This window comes from Anser brachyrhynchus, assembly GCF_964034855.1.
Source record: "Anser brachyrhynchus genome assembly, chromosome: 2".
NCBI lineage: Eukaryota > Metazoa > Chordata > Aves > Anseriformes > Anatidae > Anser > Anser brachyrhynchus.
In genome coordinates this window covers 25,136,328-25,158,044 of record NC_137695.1, presented here as the reverse complement: position 1 = coordinate 25,158,044, position 21,717 = coordinate 25,136,328, and the positions used below count along the sequence as shown (strand labels likewise).

At 35.5% G+C, this 21,717-nt stretch overlaps 1 protein-coding gene across 12 annotated transcripts in view; it reads right to left on the bottom strand.

Moving 5' to 3' along the window:
- The window catches only part of AKAP9 (A-kinase anchoring protein 9), a 110,246-nt gene that overhangs the window by 11,737 nt on the left and 76,792 nt on the right, over window positions 1-21,717 (bottom strand). For 8 of the 12 annotated variants that reach the window (XM_080582531.1, XM_080582534.1, XM_080582537.1 and 5 more), the window contains 17 exons: window positions 20,406-20,618; window positions 19,146-19,184; window positions 17,715-17,947; window positions 15,801-15,920; window positions 12,688-12,864; window positions 12,455-12,559; window positions 11,876-12,028; window positions 11,430-11,609; window positions 7,950-9,038; window positions 6,778-6,924; window positions 5,890-6,390; window positions 5,392-5,455; window positions 4,511-4,629; window positions 3,594-3,785; window positions 2,494-2,685; window positions 1,696-1,852; window positions 724-943 (listed from right to left, as the gene is read on the bottom strand). In XM_080582531.1, coding sequence (XP_080438657.1) covers window positions 724-943; window positions 1,696-1,852; window positions 2,494-2,685; window positions 3,594-3,785; window positions 4,511-4,629; window positions 5,392-5,455; window positions 5,890-6,390; window positions 6,778-6,924; window positions 7,950-9,038; window positions 11,430-11,609; window positions 11,876-12,028; window positions 12,455-12,559; window positions 12,688-12,864; window positions 15,801-15,920; window positions 17,715-17,947; window positions 19,146-19,184; window positions 20,406-20,618 — 3,901 coding nt within the window. The remainder of the gene's footprint in view (window positions 1-723; window positions 944-1,695; window positions 1,853-2,493; window positions 2,686-3,593; window positions 3,786-4,510; window positions 4,630-5,391; window positions 5,456-5,889; window positions 6,391-6,777; window positions 6,925-7,949; window positions 9,039-11,429; window positions 11,610-11,875; window positions 12,029-12,454; window positions 12,560-12,687; window positions 12,865-15,800; window positions 15,921-17,714; window positions 17,948-19,145; window positions 19,185-20,405; window positions 20,619-21,717) is intronic. The other 4 variants (XM_080582536.1, XM_080582538.1, XM_080582539.1 and 1 more) reach the window with 3 other exon arrangements.

The window sequence follows — 21,717 nt, the reverse complement described above, 5'->3', positions numbered from 1 at the left end:
CAAAGGATTTTTCTTTTTGGGGGTTGGGTGAATCTATGCCCCGAATTTGCACTTTTCTGCAAATTAGCAATTTTTTATTTTCAAAACAATAAAAAAAGGCAAAAGAACCTTGCTCCTGATGGCCAGTAAAGGTTAGAAGGCAATCTATAAGGCAACATAAATTTGAACTTTCTCTTAATTGGTTATTACTGACCTGAATGTTAAAATACTGTATACAGGCACACCAATGTACTGAAGACTTTAATAGTAATAGCTTTCCTGGGTGCCAAATATTTTGCCTGGTACCTCTGCTGTTGGCCATAACAAAGCAACATTTCAAGTCGTATGAATTTCATATTAAAGTACTTGCTAAGTCATCTTGACTCTGCAATTTTGTCTCCATGTTCCATTTTAGAAGCAAAAAAAAAACTTTAATAAATATGGTGCTATGGTGCACTTATTAGTTTGTATACAGCAGTCTAACATGTCAAAATAATAAAAAAAATATTAAGAAGTCATTGAATCAAACTATGAATCAGATCATGTTAATCTATAGAATTTTTCTTCTTTGTCCAATGGAACAGAAGTCTATTTTCTGTTAGGCATGCTCTACAGAAAAACTGAGATGCAGTTACATTACATGAGATCAACTTCCTTAATAAAATCATTATTATGACTTGGGGTGACAACAGACAAATATCATCTTCACTGTCAGCACTGAAAGGCTGACACTGAAAGCCATACCTGATGGTTTCTAGGTCCTTGAAGTGCTTGTGCTGTGCTTTCAGGGTTGTTTCAAGCTCTAGTTTGGCTTGTGCAAGTTCATTCTTCAGCTCAGCACCCATCATTCTCTCTGAATTCAGCTGTTCCTGAAGCTCAGCTGCTCTGTCCTTCACACTCCGCAGCTCCACTTGCATTTCAAGTATTTGTGACTGCTTCTGCTGCATGTTATACTCCAGCATTTCTAATGGGAGCACCATTAACAAGGAAATCAGTCTAGTAATCAAACACCACCACTCATTTGGGTCAAGATTCCCTTAGCACAAAGAACGACCACAAAGCTATCACTAGCAGTGATATTAAAAAAAATAAAATTCTTCAAATAGTGGGGTGAAAGGGGTGAATAGTGGGGTGAAAAAAACGTATCATTTCACTGGAATACATTTCATACTTTCCAAGAAATCACTTCAACTGTTAAACTTATTTAAAAACTGCATGCACAACCATATCACTATTTATTGTTTTGATTATGACCAACACAAAGTTAGGTATGTATGTATATTTTTGACCAAATATTTGTGACAGAACACTGAAAGCATTTTCAGACTAAGTTTAAAATATATTTGTTCTCTGAACATTTTGTTGCCCATTCTAACTGCTTCTGAATTTACTCATTATCATTGACTATCCGACTTTCATAATTTCCAAGCTGTTGAACCTAAACACTGAAGCACAGAAAATAACTTTAAAATACAAACTCGATTTTTATAGCAATTGAAATTACTTCATGTCACTTTTAATTTGATACAAGTCCTAACAACACACACTATATTTTATTTTTTGAAGATTACTCCGATTAGACTGAAAAAGATGAGAAGTAAGCATACTCAGAATATAAGTTGAGCATCAAAATCAGAGAGCAAAAATGTCAACAGTTCTCCACCTTAAACTATATGAGCACTGGCAAGGAAACATGTAGAAATCGACATAAATTACCATATAAATCACCTTGGCTTTTTGAATCAATTTCTTGTTCTCTCTTAGGATTACTTTTCATAGTGTTCATCTGAGCATGCAATACTTGAATCTCCATTAGCAAACTTCTTCTGTCGGCATGCTGAAGACAGTCCATTGCTGCTCTCTGATTAGTAGCCTAGGAGGATTGAAAACATACTTGAAAGTAGAACTCCAGATTTTGTTAGAATATCTATGGTGTGGGTATAAAATTTAATGATATATTCACAGTGCATATATATTCAAAACATTTTCAATTAAGTCATGATTAACACAGTATTACAACACTAGAAAGAATTATCTTTTGAAAATTATTTATTTATTTATTACTCTTCTAGGCATCAAAATAATAGAATCAGAAGAGCTATCAGTTTTTTGGCAAATTATGATTTTCCTCACTAATCCTTCCATGTCCCAAAGAAGGTAAACGACCTCTCTCCACCCCACAGCAACCTTATATCTTACTCTTCTTATAACTTTCCTCATATATATAAGCTACCTTTTCTCTCACACAGTATAACATAATTAATTTAATGAAATCACGCTCAGGACAACTATTTTTAATTCAAATTTATCTGTGAAGGTTGTATTTTTTTCTATAGCTTGTGCATCCAAAAACTTTTCTTAGTAAAGAATTCTCTTCTTTCTACAAGACATACTTTTTTTCACCCATTTGATGTCACAGCTACTATTATACATATATTTTTCAGTGATATATACATTAAAAATTCAAGAACTAACAGAGATAAACAAATCCTAACATAAAAATACTTTAGTCACCTGCTCTTGTAGTCTGTGCTCTAACTGATTCATCAATATCACTGCATCTCTTGTGCCCGCAAGTTCCGCAAGTTCAGTTTGAAACACAGCAAGAAGAACATTCTGTTCCCTCACAAAAACCTGTTGAATGGCACGCAGGAGTTCTCCTCGCCAGTCTGAGTCGCGTTCAGGAGATTCTGAACTTGCATAAATCTACAACAGAATATAATGCCAATTTAAGCATTTAGCAGAACTGAAAGATTACACCAGGAACAGATGTTATCATTTATGCAAAGTGTGCGTTTTCAGTGGAATACTGAGCATCTCTTACATATCTTTCATTCATACAAACGGATACATTTATTGCTCACACTGATTTCTTCTGCATGCACAAATGCTCAACTTCATGAAAATTGTACCTGCATTTTAGATGGGAATAATTTAGTTTTTATAAATGAAAACTTAGCCCATATATTTATTATACGTTATTGTATCACACTATCCCACTATCATTTTAATTTTCATAATGTTGCATGTATGTACCTTCTGTTTCTAGATTCTTACAGAGCTATATGGTAGTGGGCAGATACTGTGTATGAATATTTAATTTTATAATAATTTCAAGTTAATCTCTGCAGTGCAATCCCTCCCCCCCGCCCCCCCCATTTGCATGTTGAAGAAAATGCAGAAGAGATGCAAGCTACCAACATATAACCAAAAGTCTACAGGTTTGCAAGTCCCAATAAGTCTTAACTGATTACTGATTACTGATTAATATTAAATTTTGGTTTATATTTTAAGCAATTACCTTTTTTTTCCTCTTTTCTCTCACTACAGTATCGTTTTAATAGTTACTGGAAACATGCTTTCAAAATAGAATTATTTTTAAAAGGTAGTTCTATACAGTCAAAAGCGATCAATGCACAGAAGAACAAATGCAAACTGTAATTAAAGGTGTATCTTATTAACAGAAAGTGCAACATGCAGTTTCACTGCATATTTCTGAAATCTTGCCTTGTAGTAATGTATTTACAGTGTTTAAAGCTGAATTACCAATGTGCTTTACATAAGGTTCCTATAAATTATTTTTGATTTAGAAAGCCTCATGATATTGTTTGTACCTCAGTGTCTCTATGAAGTTGCATTTTTGAAATCAGGTCTTTCAAAGATGAAATTGTGCTTAGAAAAGCTTTCCTTTCTTCAAGCCAAGAATCTGGTCCTTGCTTAAGAGGTGACATCTCTCTTTCACCATATGGAAATTCAGTGAGAGACAGCACCTGTACACCTTCATGATGGACTGCTCTCAGCAAACCCTACAATAAATACGAAAAGAAATAGGTGGTGTCAATTTTAACAATAATGGTATTTCATACGTATTGGAATACCAGTACTTTCTGTATTGATCTGTATAAGGAAACTACTTATGTTTCCTCATATCAATAACAGAAATCTCACTCAGTTCTACATTAGTCAAGCAGTGGAACAAAGTTCTGTATAGCTTCCAGGCAACTTTCCAATTCATTTTTTGACATTACCATTAAGCTAGGTATTTGTTGAAAAAGGATCACCTTTTTGTCTCCCCCCAATATAATTAAAAGCACGATATCCTTATTGTTTATAATACACAAATTAATTTTCTTTCGTAATATAGATATTATTCTACACCTATAATTATAGAACCTATATAATTGTGTAATAGATTATCACGGCGTTATTGTTAATACATAAGAAATACAACAAATTATAATAAGAGTTAAATTTTTCATATCTTCATAACTGAGAACAAGTCTACAGCTACCGCTCATGTTTAACAATCTAACATGAAATTCTGAGAAAGATTCCATGTTAAATGAAATGGTATATCACTGTGTATCAAATGAAATGTGTATTACTTCTAAACATTTTAAAATGTATTTAAATAGCAAACACTTTACAAATCATCTAAAAGGCTCGCTACTCAATAATCAAGCAGTAACTAAGCTTAGCTTTTTGTACTATCACTCTTGTTCCACAGTGAAAATGATCAGCTCTATTTTACCTGAATTTTTTGAGGAAGTAAATCCGCTGAAGTTTCACCTTCATCTATTCCTTCTGATATTGTGTCAGATCCCTGGGTCTGAGCAAGATACATTCCTTGACTCCAGTCTGAACTGGAGTCTAAAATAAAAGGAGAGAAAAACATTAAAGCAGGATTACTGTGAAACTTTGAAGAACAGACATCAAAAAAATATTTTTTTTCATTTTGTTATAACAGGAGGTTGCATGTCACCACAGTCAATTCTAAGCCTGAAGACTACCTGTTTCATAGTTTTTCAGTTTCAAAGCAGTGACAGCAAAAAGAAAACCACAAAACAACAAACCAAACAACAAACAAAAGCCTAAAAACCCCTCCAAAACGTGAAACTTTAAAATCCTAGTTTACTTTTAAAAGAAAACAACTTATTTGCACAAATGCATCTGCTATATGACCCTTCTTAATATGCTTAGTCTTTGCCTATTAAAAGGATCGTATTAATAATTTCTACTGTTGACTGACAGCCAGTACTTGTCATCATCTCTCATAGCCAGGGAGTTGTAGCTTTGAATTCATCAAGACACGATGAAGCTATGCTGAAGAGATGCTGCAAAACGTAAGAATATAGAAACTCCAACTGGAAGAAAAAAATTAGCATCTGATACCTTGACTCAACACATCTCCAATCGGGTCAATTGTGTCACTTTTCTTCTGTAACAGTTCAATAAGAAATGGTATGCTCTGATTTTTTTTTTTTTAAGTGTGATAGTGTTCTGCTTTGATATGGAGAGTAGTTTCTTTTGTTCCTTACAACACAAACTCTTCAACAGTAAACTTACTACTAAAAAAGAAAATTTAATTTACAGTAGTGACCATCTGAAATCTAAAAAAAACGAGCTTCTTACCACTAGAACCTCCATCTCTAGCTTGATATGGTGGAGAATGCACTAATCCAGAAATTGGGATACCCTATATTTAGAAAAGAGAACAGTCAAATCTTGAATCACCCTACACCCACTCCCAGTAAGGGTGCTAATTCTCAGGAGCATGGAATTACATGAGTGTTTCTTTTTAGTTTCCCGTGCAACAAAAGTAATCAATATGGAGACTAGAAAGATGGTGTTCAATAGTGTGACCTACACTTGTCCCTGATTCACAGAGCAGGCCACGTTCAAGACAGTAGCACACAGAAGCATCTGATAGTCAAGCAGATTCCCAAACTTAAGTTGCTGAGGAAGTGGTTCAAAATCTCTCCCTAAGCCATGGAAACATCAGAACACTTAAAGCCTTTATATTAATGAGGATTAATGGTGGTTCACACTTAGACTTAAAATGGGAATTTCTGTAGCAGGAGCAAAAGCAGAAAACAAGGTAGTTCAATGAACATAAAATAGGATACACACCTCTTTAGCTCGCAGAGTCTCTATGACTTCCTTTAAAGCATTACATTCATCAGTTAATACTTGGACTGCAACAAACTTGTCTCTTTTTAATGCTTCAGATTCAGAGATATGCCTTGTCTCCATGTCCATGATTTCAGCAGCATGGAGTTCTTGCATTTGGTCAATTTTTTCATTAAATTCTCTTATGATCTCTGCAATCTCTTCTGAAGAGCATCCACTTTGCAAGTCAATTTGAATTTCTGCATTTTTAACAAGCGTTGGTGAAGTTTCAATATAGCTGTTCATCTCCACGTTCTTGTCTGTCTGTGAAGATGCGCTTTTGCTAATCTGAGTAGACCCACTCAACAAATCACACATTATTTCTGCATCTTTTTTGCTTTCAGTTTTTGCCATTTCCTTGTCCTTTCTCACATAATTTGCAAGCTTCTCTTCTACTTGAACTAGCTTCTCTTTGACTTTGCACAGATCTTCCTGAAGATGTACCAGACTTGCTTCTTTTACCTGTAAATATGGAGAATCTGAATTGCAGTCACGAAATACCTAGAAATATGCAAAATCTACACAATTGTGAAATCTATACAAATTGCAACTCAGTTTAGTCCTATTTTGAAGTGGCTATGACACACGGTAACAAGTCTCATCTCTGAGAAATACAGCTCTAGGTCCACTGTTGCATTATAGTGGCTTGTAAAACTCTCTACCTTGGCATTAAATGTTGCTTAGGTCTACAGCATCAGCTCTATTCCACTGACAGTAGGTACTGAGTAATCATTTTTCTTAGTGGCATGCTCAGCTAAAGATTTAAGAAAATCCAGCAAGCATAAACGCTATTATAAATCCTGTATAATCATTTGCTTTAAATACATTATAGAACAATCTGGTTCTTACAGATAGTTGTTGTTGAAGTTTTTCTGCCTCTTCTCTGTAACTGCTCAGTTCTTCCTTAGCAGCAGCTGCCTCTTCTTTAACTTTCTCTAGTTCAAGTTCATTACTAAGTATATTTTCTTTCTGACTTTCCATGAGGTGTTCTCCTATCTACATGGTAGGACAAGATATGGAAAATGGTTAAAAAAGAAATATCTTACAAAGAAGCACTGATCACTTTCACATTGATTTACTAAAGCCACAAATGAAAACACCCTTAGGGAAAACAAATGTATGTTACTTAGCTTAACACATCCTCTAAAAATTAATACCAAAAGATCATTTTCCTAGTTTAACTCCCACAAACTGGTTATATGTGGGAGAAAAAAAACCATCTTCTTACAGCTTACTGCAAGCAGAAATGGGCTAGACCATCCAGAAAGCATGAGGAGGAAGGTCAACAGCCATGGGAAATGATGTCTGATAATATTATTGAATTGAGAAGTACGACATTCATTCAATCTGCATTTTGATGAAAGGTCTTTGAACCCTTCCTGGTCCAGCACTGGGTTTCATAATCTCTTTGAACTTAGGAGTTTCATCAACCAAGCCCATGTTTTTTTTAATTAAAAGCTGCTATCAGGCACAGACAACTGTGAAAGTTTTAAATTCAGAAGCAACATAACCTGTAGTGAACGGAAATCAGGACGAATGTACATTGGTAAAAGCTACCAATGGGAAATATATTTGGAATCAAGGCAGGAAAGCAAGCAAAAGTAAACCAGAATTAAAGTGTACATAAACAAAAATGTTCAGACAAATTGCCATCACTCCCTTATCCATTCTGAACCTTCTCCTAAAAGGTTTTATCATTTTGATTTTTGTCTCTCTACCTCCTTACCATAATTCATTCCATTATATGTCAATTGAAAGTAAGAATACAAAAACACATGATCAAAATTCAAAATCAATTAATGAAAAATGGAAATTGATAATAGAGTTCACTTAAAATAGCATCTTTTTCTTCTTTGCAACCCCTTTGCAACCCCTTCTTTGCAATAACAGAGAAATGAAGATCTACCCCACATAGCAGAAAACTATTGCTAGTTTCGTTAAGATGTTTTTCATTCATTATAGTTCATACAGAAAAACTGATTTTAGTGAAAACAAGACAAAAGAAAATTGCTTATAATTACCAGATTTATCTGTGTTCCTTCTTGCTTAATGTATTTCTGAATCTCTCTTCTGTGTTTCTCTTGAACCTCTTCTAGTAATTGCTGAAGCTCTAATAGTCTTTCTTCTTTCAATTTAGCTTCCTTTTGTGAAATTTTTACATTTTCTTTTTCTAGCTCCAAGTTATGATTTACCTTTGCCAGCTGGTCCTCCATCTCACTAAGCTTCTGTGTTAATAGTGATAATTTTGATTCCATCTCATTTTCAGTTATACTACTCAAACCCTCCGTTCGGGGATTCTTGCTTGCTTCCTTGACATGTTTTGAAGCTTCCTGAATTTCCTGCATGAATTTCCCTTGCTCTTGAACTGCATTTAGCTGAACCTGACTCACAAGAGCAGCTGCAACTTTTTCCACTAGTGTTTTCTCTAGTTCTACTATCTTATCTTTAAGTGCTTCTCTTTCAGCTCTGCCTTGCTCTTTCAGGTCTTTTATTTTACTGTAGGATTGGCACAGTTCTGAATCTTTTTCCTTAATGCATGCCTGAAGCTGCTGCAGTTGTACCTCCATCTTGCTAATGGTGACCCTTGTATTTTCATCTGAAGACCTGAGCTGGGTTTGATCTGGCAATTCTATCATCTCACTTGAGCCTTCATCCACTTTCTCAGTTTTCCAATTGCTCCTGTCTTCTGTTTTTTCCTTGTCACTTTTCATCAGTGCACATTTATACTTCTCTGTTACTCCTTCATGTTCTTTTTTTAACATGTTTATTTCTTGCTTTAGCTGGTTCATTTCTAACTTAGTTTTCTCAAGCTCATTCTTTGTTCGAGATGCCTCTACAGTAATATTTTCTACTTGCTTCTCCAAAGCTTCTTTTTCTGCTATAACTGTTTCAAGTGTATGTTTCAGACTGTCAGCATCCTCATGAAAAGCAGCACTGTCTGCAGGTATTTTTTGTTCAATGTTTGCCAGTTCCTGCTGAAGCTTGTCAATTACATCGTTCAGCTGCTCTATTTCCTCATCATTTTTTTTCTTTACACGTTCTTGATCACTTTTCAGACATTCTACCTGGGCTTCAAGCTCCCGTATATGCTCATTTTGCTCTTCAAGAACCTGAAAAAATAAAGAATAAAAATATTAGTAATGGGTAATTATTAAACTTTCTGTAAAATCCAGTTCCAGAACTTCATGGCAACAGTTTAATCACAATTTGCAATGTCTTGTAAAAGAAAGTATGTCACCAGTGAACTTCGTGATGAGATGTCTCTTGTAAAGCTCTATGAGAATCAAAATATCTTCACACAGGATTAATAAAGTAGCCTGTGAACTCTATATGTAGGTGTGAAAGTATCAAATGAAGTGAAAGCATTCATAATACTCAGAGGTATGCTGAATACAACCGGTTACCAGATTCCAATAGAATAAGTTTTGCAAAATTCGTTAAAAAATCTGCTTGTTAAATTGCAGTGGGAGTAACATCTCATTAGAGCGTAGAAGAATACTGAAAAATCATTTAGAATGTCATAATAAAGACAGACCAGATTACAAGTAGCAAGAATCTAAGAAATTAAGTGGATATATTAAGAGAATGTCTAGGTATCTGAAATGAACAGTGCTTATACACTGGAAAGGAAAAAAGCAGAAGGAACAGTGTCAAGAATATTCTGAAAGGGAGAGTATAGAATGAAATCACTTATGATACCTCATGGTACCTAAAATAGCTAAGGACAGTGAAAGGTTTTTTTTTTTTTTTTTACAGATATTATGAAGGAAAAAAAAAGATGACAACTAAATTTATTACTAAAATAGCTGTGCTTTTCCCTTTATCTCTCAGCATTTCATTAGGTTTAGTTAGTTATGTAATAAAGTGACTTTGTAATAGTTATAATGTGTTTAAGAATAAATGAAAAAAACAACCACATAAAACAGAAGGACTAATTTGCAAACCAAGAATGTATTTTTAAAAATCCAGAGACTGAAGGAAGCTCAAAACCACTAAAGAAAATGTGAACAAGGCATTGGTTTTCAGAAGAAAAGAGCAGTGATCCTGCTGACTGCAATCCAGTGAGTGTAACAGTTTCTGTTCTTCATAACATAATGGTGTAAAGGGCCACATAAGGCAAATACAGCAATTAAAAGAAAAGCACTTTGTGGCATGAAGATATATACAGGATTAGGAAAGGGATTAATTAAGGATGATCTAGTCCTTTTTTAATGCTGATATCATAATCAAGCCAACAGTAATTATTTAATGTCCTGGAAAATATGACTGAGTAAGAAAATGAAATTAAGAAAATGGAACTTCACACTACAGGAAGAGAACCAATCATTAAAATGAATTATAACTAAATCCTGGGTATTTTCCTCTAGACAAGGAACGTAATGGTCATTGTATAAAGCAGAATCATTCTAGATTCTTGAAACATGATCTTTCCTAAATTCAATTCAAAGTTTTGTCATTATTCACTGAGGTTCATTACAAGTAAAAATAGCACAGGAAAAACGTGGTGAAATTATCCAGCTCAGTCAGAGCTCTATTCACTAAGACACATTGAATTCCCTGAAAATGTTCTGGTAAACATTCAGCTACTGAGGGGTAGCAGAACTTTGATTCTTATCTTACTTTATAATATGGGCATTGGAAAAAAAGCCTGGGGACTAAAAAAAATTAATGTTTAAAATGGTAAGAATGCAAAATTTTTCCACTGAAGAGAGCCAATATTTTTTCTACAAAACTTGAGATTGGAGGCCTGTTTCTGCTATCACTTATATCAACACAAAATATGCAGTATATCCATTAAAATCAAATGCATTAAATCTGTATAAAATAGAAGCAAGCCATTAGAAGATGAAGCTTATTTTTATAAAAATATATAATTGAAAAAGTAAGAAAAATACAGGTGTTAAGTCTTAGTAAATAAGCTAAGAATGAATCTGTTTCTTTCTTACTCTTATTTATTTATTTATTTTAAATAGAGCACAGCACACTGTTTGCACATCCATCACATTTCAAACTGGATTGGATGTATGTCATCATACACTGGTATGACATCAAAGTATTTACATAAACTTACAAAAATAAACTGCTAAAAACACCTGTAAGTACAGGTCCAGCAGGTGTCACTGAAACATAACACTGTGAGTAAGTCATTGCAGGGAAGATGATACAATGAATGATGAAATTCAGTTCAGCTACCTACATATTACTATGTTCAGAAGTATTAGAAGAATAAAGAATGAAGAATTTAAGACAGAAATTGAAGGAGAAATAAGGGAGAAAAATAAAGAGAAAGCAAGTAAAAAGTATCCATAGTAAAAAAAATGAGACAGAAGAGGAAAAAGAGAATAGCATTAAAGCACTTTTGGATACTGAAGCATTCTCATTTTTATATTAAAGCAGCAACAGAAGATACTGTGATTGATGGAGGGGAGGGAGATTTATTGTTAATATTAAAGCTAGCAACGTAACATGGGACTCTGAAAAAAGATTTCAAAAGTATGTACTTTGTTGTCAGTTGTGCCTTCAAGTTGCTGTTGCAGTTTTGCAATTTGTTCATGAAGATGATCTATTTCCTGCTCCTTTTCTTGCATGATGTGAGTGAGTCTCCCAGCCACTAAATGATGGTCCTTTATGGTGGCATCCTCAGATTTCTGCATAGCTAGTCCCAGTATTTCCATTTCATCCTACCAAAAACCAAACCAAAATAAAACAAAAACAACCCCAAACCATTTATAGCTGTACATAACATTTTCTGCATATTCTAGTATGAGTAAGGTACAGGAGGAACAAACTGCATGGAATGAGAATTAATTATGAGTTTTTTAGTATTTTGCAAGCTGAACTGCAAAATGCTCAAGAACAAGAAAATATGGTATCTTCGCATTTTCTAATAATTTGTTTCTGGGGAGAAAAGAATATAATGCCGTAGGCTTCCCTGTTACACTATTACCTTAAACAATTTGTTTTCTTGTTCAAGTTCTTGCAAGTGTGTAGTGGATTCCTTTCGCTGAATTTCTAGTTGCATGTGCAATTGCTGAACTTCTTCATTTTTATTTTCTAGCTCCTCTCGAAACTGCTCCAGCTGTTCTTCAAGGTTTGTGACCTGTTTCCAAAACAAATGGTAAAAAAGGAATAGACAGCCATACGAAAAATTAAATGCCATAATTTTCAAGTGTAATGTTAACTGTAAACCAGTGTGGTAGGGAGAAACAACAGAATGTGTTGTTCTGAGTGACATTCTGAGTCTTTAAACTGAATGAAATTTTAAACCCATTAAAAATCAGCTGAAATTACTATGAACTCTTTCTTCACTGGGCCGCATTTTGATTCCAGAAACACCCTCTGCTTAGATAACTCATAAGCATTAACAGAGATGATAACAATTATCATGGCTCAGAAGAGGCGTTTTATCTGTTTAAAAAATTTATCTGTATAGTTCTCTATACTCAACAGAAAGCAAAAACTATCAGTCAAAAATATCAGACTGATATTATCATAGGAAACGTGGAACATTGCACAGATATCTTACCTCCTTCTCCTTTCTGTCCACAGCTTCTCGTTCAGCTTGTAGTTGTATTTCAAGAGGTAATTCTCCCTTTACTATAATGGTGCCAAATTGTTTCCTTTCCTCCACCTTTAAAAATAAATCAAATTTAGTAACATTACTTGCTTAATAATAAACAAATCAAAAGGATTTGTTTATTATTGTTCTTGAAAAAAAAAAAAGGAGTAAACACATGGTAATTTTAGACCAAGAAATACCTTTTGCAAGTTGTCTGCACTGATAATTAAGGCTTGTTCCAGTTCTCTTATTCTGCATTCTAATTTCTCAATTTCTTCATTTCGTTCTTGCACATCTCGCTGAAGTTGCTCTTTAGAAAGCAAAAGCTCACTGCATTTGTCTGTTTTTTCTTTTAGATGGTTGGTTAACTGTTCAACCTAATGACAATATGGCAAGAAGATAAATATATTGTAGTAGATTAGGAGGGTTTGCTAGCAATACTAACAGCACTCATTTTTTATCGAGGAAAAAAAATCCTTTTTTTTAATGTAATGAAAATCCTCCTGTTTAGGTGAAACAGAATGCACAATCAGGATATTGTAGTGCTATATCCAACAAATACATTTTCAAAGAAGTCACATGTTCTGCGCTATACCACCCGCTCTCTAGATCTGTGTCTTTCCAATGCCTTCATGCCATCTAGTCATTAAAAGGCAAAATAGCATGGCATCCTTATGCAGTGCACTATCAAGATATTTCTAACATCTAACATCTTATGCACATAAGTCTATAGGGCCCAATGTGATTCATCCCAGGGTATTCGAAGAGCTGGCTGATGTCATTGCAAGACATTTCTCAATTATTTTTCTGTGGTCTTGGGAATCTGGAGAAGTCCCAGTCAACTAGAAGCTGGCAAATGTGTTGTCCCACTTTTCAAGCAGGGTAAGAAAGAAGACCCTAGTAACTACAGGTCAGTCAGTCTCGCTTCAATGCCTAGTAAAATTATGGAGATTATTCTGGGAGTTACTGAAAAACACTCGAAAGACAATGCAGTCACTGATCATAACCAATGTGGGTTCATGAGGGCAAACTCCTGTTTAACTAACTTAATTTGCTTTTGTGACAAGGTTACCCACCTAGTTGACCAAGAAAACCAGCAGGCATGATCTTTTTGGATTTCAGCACAGCTTTTGATACTATTTCTCACAGTATCCTTCTGGACAAAATGTCCAGCATACAGCTATATAAATACCTAATATGATGGGTGAACAATATGCTGATGGGTTGGGCTCAAAGGGTTATAGAAAATGGGGTTACATCATGCTGGCAGCCAATCATTAGTAGGGCTCCGTTTTAGGGACAGTTCTCTTTTATGTTTTTATAAATGGTCTGGATGCAAGACTCAAATGCACGCTAATTAAGTTTGCAGATGATACTAAATAAGGAGATGTCATCAAATCTCTCAAGGGCAGAGAGAGGCCTTGCAGAGAGAGCTTGACAAATTAAAGGGCTGGGCAATCACAAATTGTATGAAATTTAAAAAAAAGCAAGTGCCAGATTCCATAGGTGGGCCTGGGTAATCCTAAATGCACAGACTGGAGGATGAGAGGCTGGAGAAGCAGCCCCATGGAAAGGGATCTGGGGGTTCTGTTTGATGGGAAGTTGAACATGAGGCAGCAGTGTGCCCTGGCAGCAAAGACGGCCAACTGTACCCTGGGTGCATCAGGCACAGCACGGCTAGCTGGTCGAGGGAGGGGACTGTCCTGCTCTGTTCTGTGCTGGTGCAGCCTCACCATGAGCACTGTATGCAGTCTTGGGCACCACAATATGAGAAGGACATAAAACTATTAGAGAGTGTCCAAAGGAGGGCTGCAGAGATGGTGAAGGGTCTGGAGGGGAAGATGTATGAGCAGCGGCTGAGGTCCCTTGGTTTGTTCAGTCCAGCGCAGAGCAGGCTGAGGGGAGGCCTCATGGCGGCCTGCAGCTCCCTCACGAGGGGAGCGGAGGGGCAGGCGCTGAGCTCTGCTCTCTGGGGACAGCGACAGGACCTGAGGGAACGGCATGGAGCTGGGACAGGGGAGGGTCAGGCTGGGTGTGAGGGAAAGATTCTGCACCCAGAGGGTGGTCGGGCACGGGGACAGGCTCCCTAGGGAAGCAGTTACAGCACCGAGCCTGCAAGAGTTCAAGAAGCGTTTGGACAGCGCTCTCAGCTATTTGGTTTGGTTTTGGGTGGTCCTGTGTGGAACCAGGAGTTGGACTTAATGATCCTTGTGGATCCTTTCTAATTCAGGATATTCTGTGATTTTATGATTCTATGATCTAAGGATGGAATATCCTGAACCCTAAGGTGAAGATGTTGTTTACTACTTCGAGGAGTATCATAGTATTAAAAAATCCATGACAAAATGATTTGAAATAAGGAGTTGGTTAGTGACATAGATACATGTTACAGCTCACTGGGTCCTTAATATTGAAGAGGATTGCTATACTTTAGTCTGAAGGAAAAAGACATTTTGTTTTCCTGCTGGGTTTGTTAAATAGGACCGAACAGATGTGATGGATTATATCATTTCACTTTATACAGGAGACAAAGCATCCAAAGAACGCACCCTAAATCTCAGTAGATCATGCTTGTGCTCAGAAACAATGTATTTAAGAGTAACTGAAGTTGCAGAGATAGGAACTTGCAGCATAGCTGGGGAGTTTCAAGTGTGCACAGAGAGCACTACTACATCTCATGTGCTTCAACCTTGGTAATTCAATTCCTTCAGCCATGCACCTGTGCTATGAAAAATGTTGTCACAAAACAATTTAAGAACATGTTAAATTGCTAAAGTAGTCCTGACTGTTTCTGCAGGCTTTTGAAAACAGAATAAACTTTCTAAATTAAGATATATAAAAGATATGAAGTCTCCATATGTCTATTATTAAAAACAAACAATCCCAATAAATCCCAAAACAGGTTCAGCCCTGTCCTCCAGCACTTTCATCTTTACGGATATACTTTCCTGACTTATAAATGGATGCAGATTAGGTACACCATAAAATAGGTTACAGTCATAGAATCATAAAGTCATTTAGGTTGGAAAAGACCCCCAAGATCATCAAGTGCAACCGGTAACCTAGCACTGCCAAATCCACCCCTAAGCACCACATCCACACATCTTTTGAATACCTCTGGAAATGGTGACCCAACCACCTCCCCAGATAGCCTGCTCCAATGCCCCACATCCCCTTCAGCAGAGAATTCCTTCCTAATATTCAACTTAAACCTCACCTGGTGCAACTTGAGGCCATTTCCTCTTGTCCTACAAACAGCCAGTTGTCATTTTGTCATATACATTCACTGAGTATAAGTCATAAAGTGTCTTACCTCCCTACTTTGATGTTCATTGACAGGCTGACTCCTTTGTGGAACCTTCAGCTGTTGTTCCAGCTTCTGTATCTCTTGCTGGAACACATCTCTCTCATGTTCTCTGTCAACAGCTTGCTCCTGAAAGTTAAGGAATCATGTGGACACACCATTTGATTTTAAAATCTATCTAAACTAAGTATATTATTACTTCTTACTTCTGTTAAGATGAGTCTGGAAACAGTATGCCAATGTTTTTGATGTAGCAGAACCTCATGCAACTATGATTTTAAAAAGTTCTTTAAGACTTCATAATTCATACCTCAAAAATGAAGACAGCATAGGTACAGCCAGTATTATTTCACAAAAGCGACAGTCTTTGTTTCTTCTGTGCCAGGTACACCACACAAATAAGCCATTATTTAATGATTTTTCTGACTTAATGTTTGTCTTTGATACATGTAGCATAAATGTAAATTACGAATAGGAATTAATTCTATATTAATATTGATGAAAAGCCAACAGGAAAAAAAAACAACAAACACTGAAACAAACAAAACAAAAACGCTAAGATTATAAATATTTATAAATTGTTTGAATTTTGCATTTCAGTTTCTCTTCTGACCAATTTCGGTTGCTATATCCTACTCTGACATTTGTGGAATATTTTTATTTAGGAAATAATACACAAGTGGTAGCATCCAGTGAAGGATCCCCTTAGAAGTCTGTCTGGTTTTACAAAGTGACATTATCAGATGCATTAAAGTAAACTGGCTGAAGTATCTGATAAAAAGAGGAATGCTTCTGCCAAGCAACAAAACATTTTGCAGAAATCCAGCAAACTGGAATAAAACATCAGCCTTGACAAGTTGCAGATTTTAAGTTAAAAAATAATTAAAATCATCTGCTGTTTCAGGGTAAACAGAAGAATTCTAATTCTGCTATTAAAAAAATGACTACTCCTCTTAGTAGTTCCTAATTCTCCAGTTCATGTTATTGATAATCCTCCAAAATACTGAGTTTATGAATATGATGCTTGTAGTAAGAATTTTAAATTCTGAATCTTGTCTTATTATGAAACACTTGTTTCAGTGTAAAAAAAAGCCTTGTACCTGAAGAAAATGAAATAAGGCAAACACAATTGTACTAAGAAGTATCTGGAGAAGATCTTTTCTTTAATACTGCTTAGTAATAGTGCAGAGGTAGTGTTACAGTGTTTATTGAGTATGAAATTATTCCACCTTACTAGTTACTAAAGAGTTGACTGAGAAGGCACAGAAATAATAGTATAAGACACTTAGTAGGAAAAAATGGGAAAAGGAGGAGGCAGGATGATGTGGTTTGCTGAAAAATAGGTAGTGTTTAGAACAGAATTGCTGAGACAGGCTGTAGGCAAGAAGAAACACTGTACATTAAAGAGGCAATTGCCACTGTAAATATGGACTGGCTGGGAGGTGTAGCTTAATAACTACAGAGAGATTCTTAGAAAAGAAATGAAAGTAGTCTATAAAAGAAATTTGGAAAAATTACACTTTCATTTTCCACGCACAACTGAAGCTGACTACTTAATTCCAAAAGACCTCACCGAAACTCCCAACTGTTATAAAACATGGAAATTCCACAAAGATTGTTACAAATGAAATCACAAAAATGTATTTTTCCTCATTAATTCCAGACGTTTCTCATTATTTTAAACAAAATTTAGGAAGCCTGCTACTTTTTACTTAAAAATGCAGAACAGTCCTAAGCAAACATCTCAGTCAAACTTTTAGCTTTTAAACCATGTTACATTCTTGGACTGCAACCTATAGTTCTGTTACCATCACGTGTTTCTAGGTATTTGCTCAAAGTCTGAAAATATGAGCATTTGCTGCTGAAGCAAACCTCAGCATGTGCCCACCCACCTTCAAGAAACAAGCCTTCTACCATACTTACATCAAGAAATTTTCTTGTTTTCTCAAGTTGCTTCTCCAAAGCCTGGTTTTGCTGCCTTAAGTCCATTAGTTCTGCATTTTTTTCTTGCTCTAGCTCGATAAAACGGTTCACTTGCTCTTCCAAGTCTATTTCCAAGACTTTCACTTGCTTCTGAAGGTCATCGTACTCTTTTTCAGCTTGACGCTGTACTTCGATTTTTTCTTTCATTAGCTTTTCTGTTTCCTCCAGTAATTCTGGTTATAATAAAATCATCATACACTACCTTTAGACACGAATAGTTAAAGTTATGAAGAAAAACCACTCCCCAAGGTTGTATGTATCCATGCTGTAGTCTGCAGAAGGACATGAACTGGTTTGGGTTTTTACTATTTTTTTTTATTTTTTTATTTTTTAAGAAAATGTATTTTCTTCTGAGAAATAATCAAGAGAATCACTACAGCAAATTCATACCAGAAGTACTATCCTTTAGATAGTCTTCAGAGAACCGCTAGTGAAGTGGTATCAGATCATTCCCCCATTCAAGTTCCATATAAACTAAAAAGTCCTTGCATAAGTGGCACAGAAAATAAAAATGCATTGATTTAAACTACAGCTAATCAGCAAAAGGGTTAACAATAATGTACAGGAAACCCAATCCTCTTCTCTTCATTATCATGATTAAAATCAATCCCCTCCCACTCCTTGTCATTTAATGTGGTGCACATAAATAATTTGAAGAAAATTCTGAAACACTTAGCAAGGTTGCCAGGCAGAGGGGGAAATTACTGACCCATAACTGGACCTTTGTAAAGTCAATGACTGCATGCACAATTTTGATTCCTCATGAAAGTGCCGGCACATATATAGTAAAGCCCCAAACCACTCTATTAAGATTCTTAAGCCACAGCCCATTGAATACATGTTAACTAACCGTTAAGGCATCCCTTGAGGTAAAATCCAAACTGTAAAGTGCAATTACATTTGGAGAATCTTTAAACCACGATTGATAATTAGACAGAATACAATTTACTTTCACTAGAAGAAAACCCTTTAGACACCATCATCTTACATCATATTTAACCAATTCTCTTTTTTGGGTAACTATTATATGTCAATATAACACAGCGTTTAGTTATCATAATGAATGACTTCACTATATTTGGAAATAAAAAAAAACATACAAAAATATCCCTGCAATACCACCTAAGTATATGTAATTCATAGGTGAATAAGATGATGGTTATTCATGAATTTGCTTATTATGCTTAGAAATTGTAGAAATGTTGTTAGTGAAACATAAAATTGAGTATGAAATACAACATCAAAGCTGCAGGCCAGTAAGAATTACAAGTAATGTCAGTAAGCCAGAAGCCCAATAATCCTGATTAACAATGTCAGTACGTTTAAATCTTCCACCCAGTTACAGATTGGCCATGCAACATACAAACACACCTGCTTGGGAAGCTGCATCGACTGCAGCATCTACTAGGCCTAGGAGAATAGAGAGAGAGAGAGAGAGAAAACAAAAAAAGAAGCAAAGTAATTCACATGCCAGCTATAGTTTTCTTGTGGTGCAACAACGTAAGAGAAAATGAAGCCAAAGAAAGTGTGGCATTTAATGACAAAGTTGTTGAGATAACTTAGGGAATGTGGTAGGTTATTCTGGTATGCATGATATAAGTACCTAAACATACATTTATAGACTTGTTTACAGTTGTTATACATTATAGTAACTTTAAAATACTTAGAAATATAAAGCATAAAACTTAACTGGAGTTATATGCAAGGATCATCTTTCCTATAAAGTAGCAAGCAACTGGCTGTTCTTAAAATTGCACTATTACACAAAATGCATACAGTTGCAAAAACAATTTACCAAACCAGCAACATTATAAATCACCACAAACTTTTAAACATAAAATAAAATGCTAACTTAATGTAAGCACTGCAATCCTCAAAAGAGCAGTACTTAAACACCATTGTCCTAATTTTCTTCCTCTCTCAAATATTAACTTATTAGTTTAAGGAAGAATTAAAGGACACATTTACTTCATCAAAGCAAATACTTTTATTCCTGAGTAAGCAGTTAGTTAGGTGAAACTGACATAATACTTATCTGAAACTCCCACCATCACTTTTTTTTTTTTTTTTTAATTTCTGTATTTTACTTTCTGGAGAATTGAGTAAGCAACTTTCATTAGTGGTAACAGCTTTTCCTTATTATGCAACTCCTGTGCCACTCTTATTCAACACAGAAATTTGTTAAAAAAGCACATCTACAGTGCCTAAAGTAAGTATGGACATCACGTTCAATCATATTCAAGTAGGTAAACTTGCTTGTGTCTCTAGAAGTCTGTTTGGAAACTATTTAGATGAGTATTTTTGTACACAGGTGTCAGCTTTGAGATACTGCATCTCCAGCAATAATATAAATAAAAGCAAATTTTCATAGGTATCAAGTTTTTGCTGACTTCAAGAGCAACTGTGATTGCTCAGCCCTTCTGAAAATTCAGTCTTTTTTTGTTCAAATATCAAGAAAAAGTTATCTTGCTAGTGTTCGGCACCAGGTATGAAAATATCATATTTTGTCACTTCGCATTTTTATTAATGATTAAACAGAGAAAAGAAATCTAAACAATTTCACCAAGATTACTTATTGTCTTATTTCAAAATATAAGAAAATCTCATAGAAAGACTGTGAGAAATACGTACGCTGCTCTACTGGCCCCGCATCTGCTCTCATGGCATCCTTCTGTCTGGCAAGTAATTCCTTTTCTTCCTGGATCTGCTGCTGCTCAGCCTCTAACTCCTGCAATTTGTTACCTGTACGGAGTAGTTCTTGCTCAAGATGGTCAATTACATCTATTTTTTCCTGGAGCTGTTTTTCCAGAAATGCTTTTTCATCTGCATAACCATCAATGAGGCCTGTAGAACATCAATTTTTGGGTAGATTTAATAAGAATTTGAACTTTTTGCACGGTCAAGTCACCACAGTAATCTCATGTGAATGCACATACACATTGGATACTCTGCACTCGAGAAATTCTGCTCCTGTTTTCTTAGCTGATGAACAAACAATAAAAATAATAGCACATGGCAAAATATAAAAATTGGAAAATAGTGAAAGAGTGTACATAGGAATCTGAAGAGGAGCTCTGGTTTAGCTTGATGAATGATATTAAGGCAGTAAGAAATGGCACCACATTGGAATGATACAGAGTGAGCACAAAGCTAAATTCTTAGGAAAAAAACAAGCAAACAAACAAAAACCAACAAACCAAAACAAAACTAAATTTCCTTGAGGGCTGTATAAACTAACCTAAGATACTATAATGGTATAGGCCTCTGCATGAATGAGAAGTTTCACACCAGTACTTTCAGAAACATCTAACCATAGAACACAAGAGACGTTATTAATGTGCAACAGAAAGCACTAAATATATAGCGCACTCTAGAGAGGTGTGTTCTGTCTTGTCTGATGCTGATGGTTCTAGAGGACATACAGGACATCAGTCTTACAAAGCCAAAACTTTCTCAGCTAGAGACACAACCCTATCTTAGAGGTTTCTTAGTACTAAACACGAAGAATCTATGTAGTATTTTTTCCAATACTAAAGTAAGCTTTGTCAGTATGAAGCTAGTCTCGAAATAGTATTAACATGGATTTAACCCTGGCTTGAGAATATAGGAAAACTAAAGATGCTTCCATTGGTTGTCTGTGCAGACGATGTAAAACCTCTGTGTGCACTTACATCCACATCAGATGAAAGCTGTCAAGAAGGAAATTAAGTAATAGTGGACTTTGCACATACTGGCTGCGAAGCATAGGCCTGGTCCCATGCATATCTATCATGCACTGTGGGCCAGTCTGTTTTTTCAGACTCGGATTCAAAGTGCAGAGGCGCATAGGTGGACTAACTGTTGAAAAAAAGATAGTAAACTAGAACCACAGAATCATCTAGGTCGGAAAAGATCTTCAAGAATATCAAGTCTTACGTTAAACCTGACCTACTGAATCCCATCA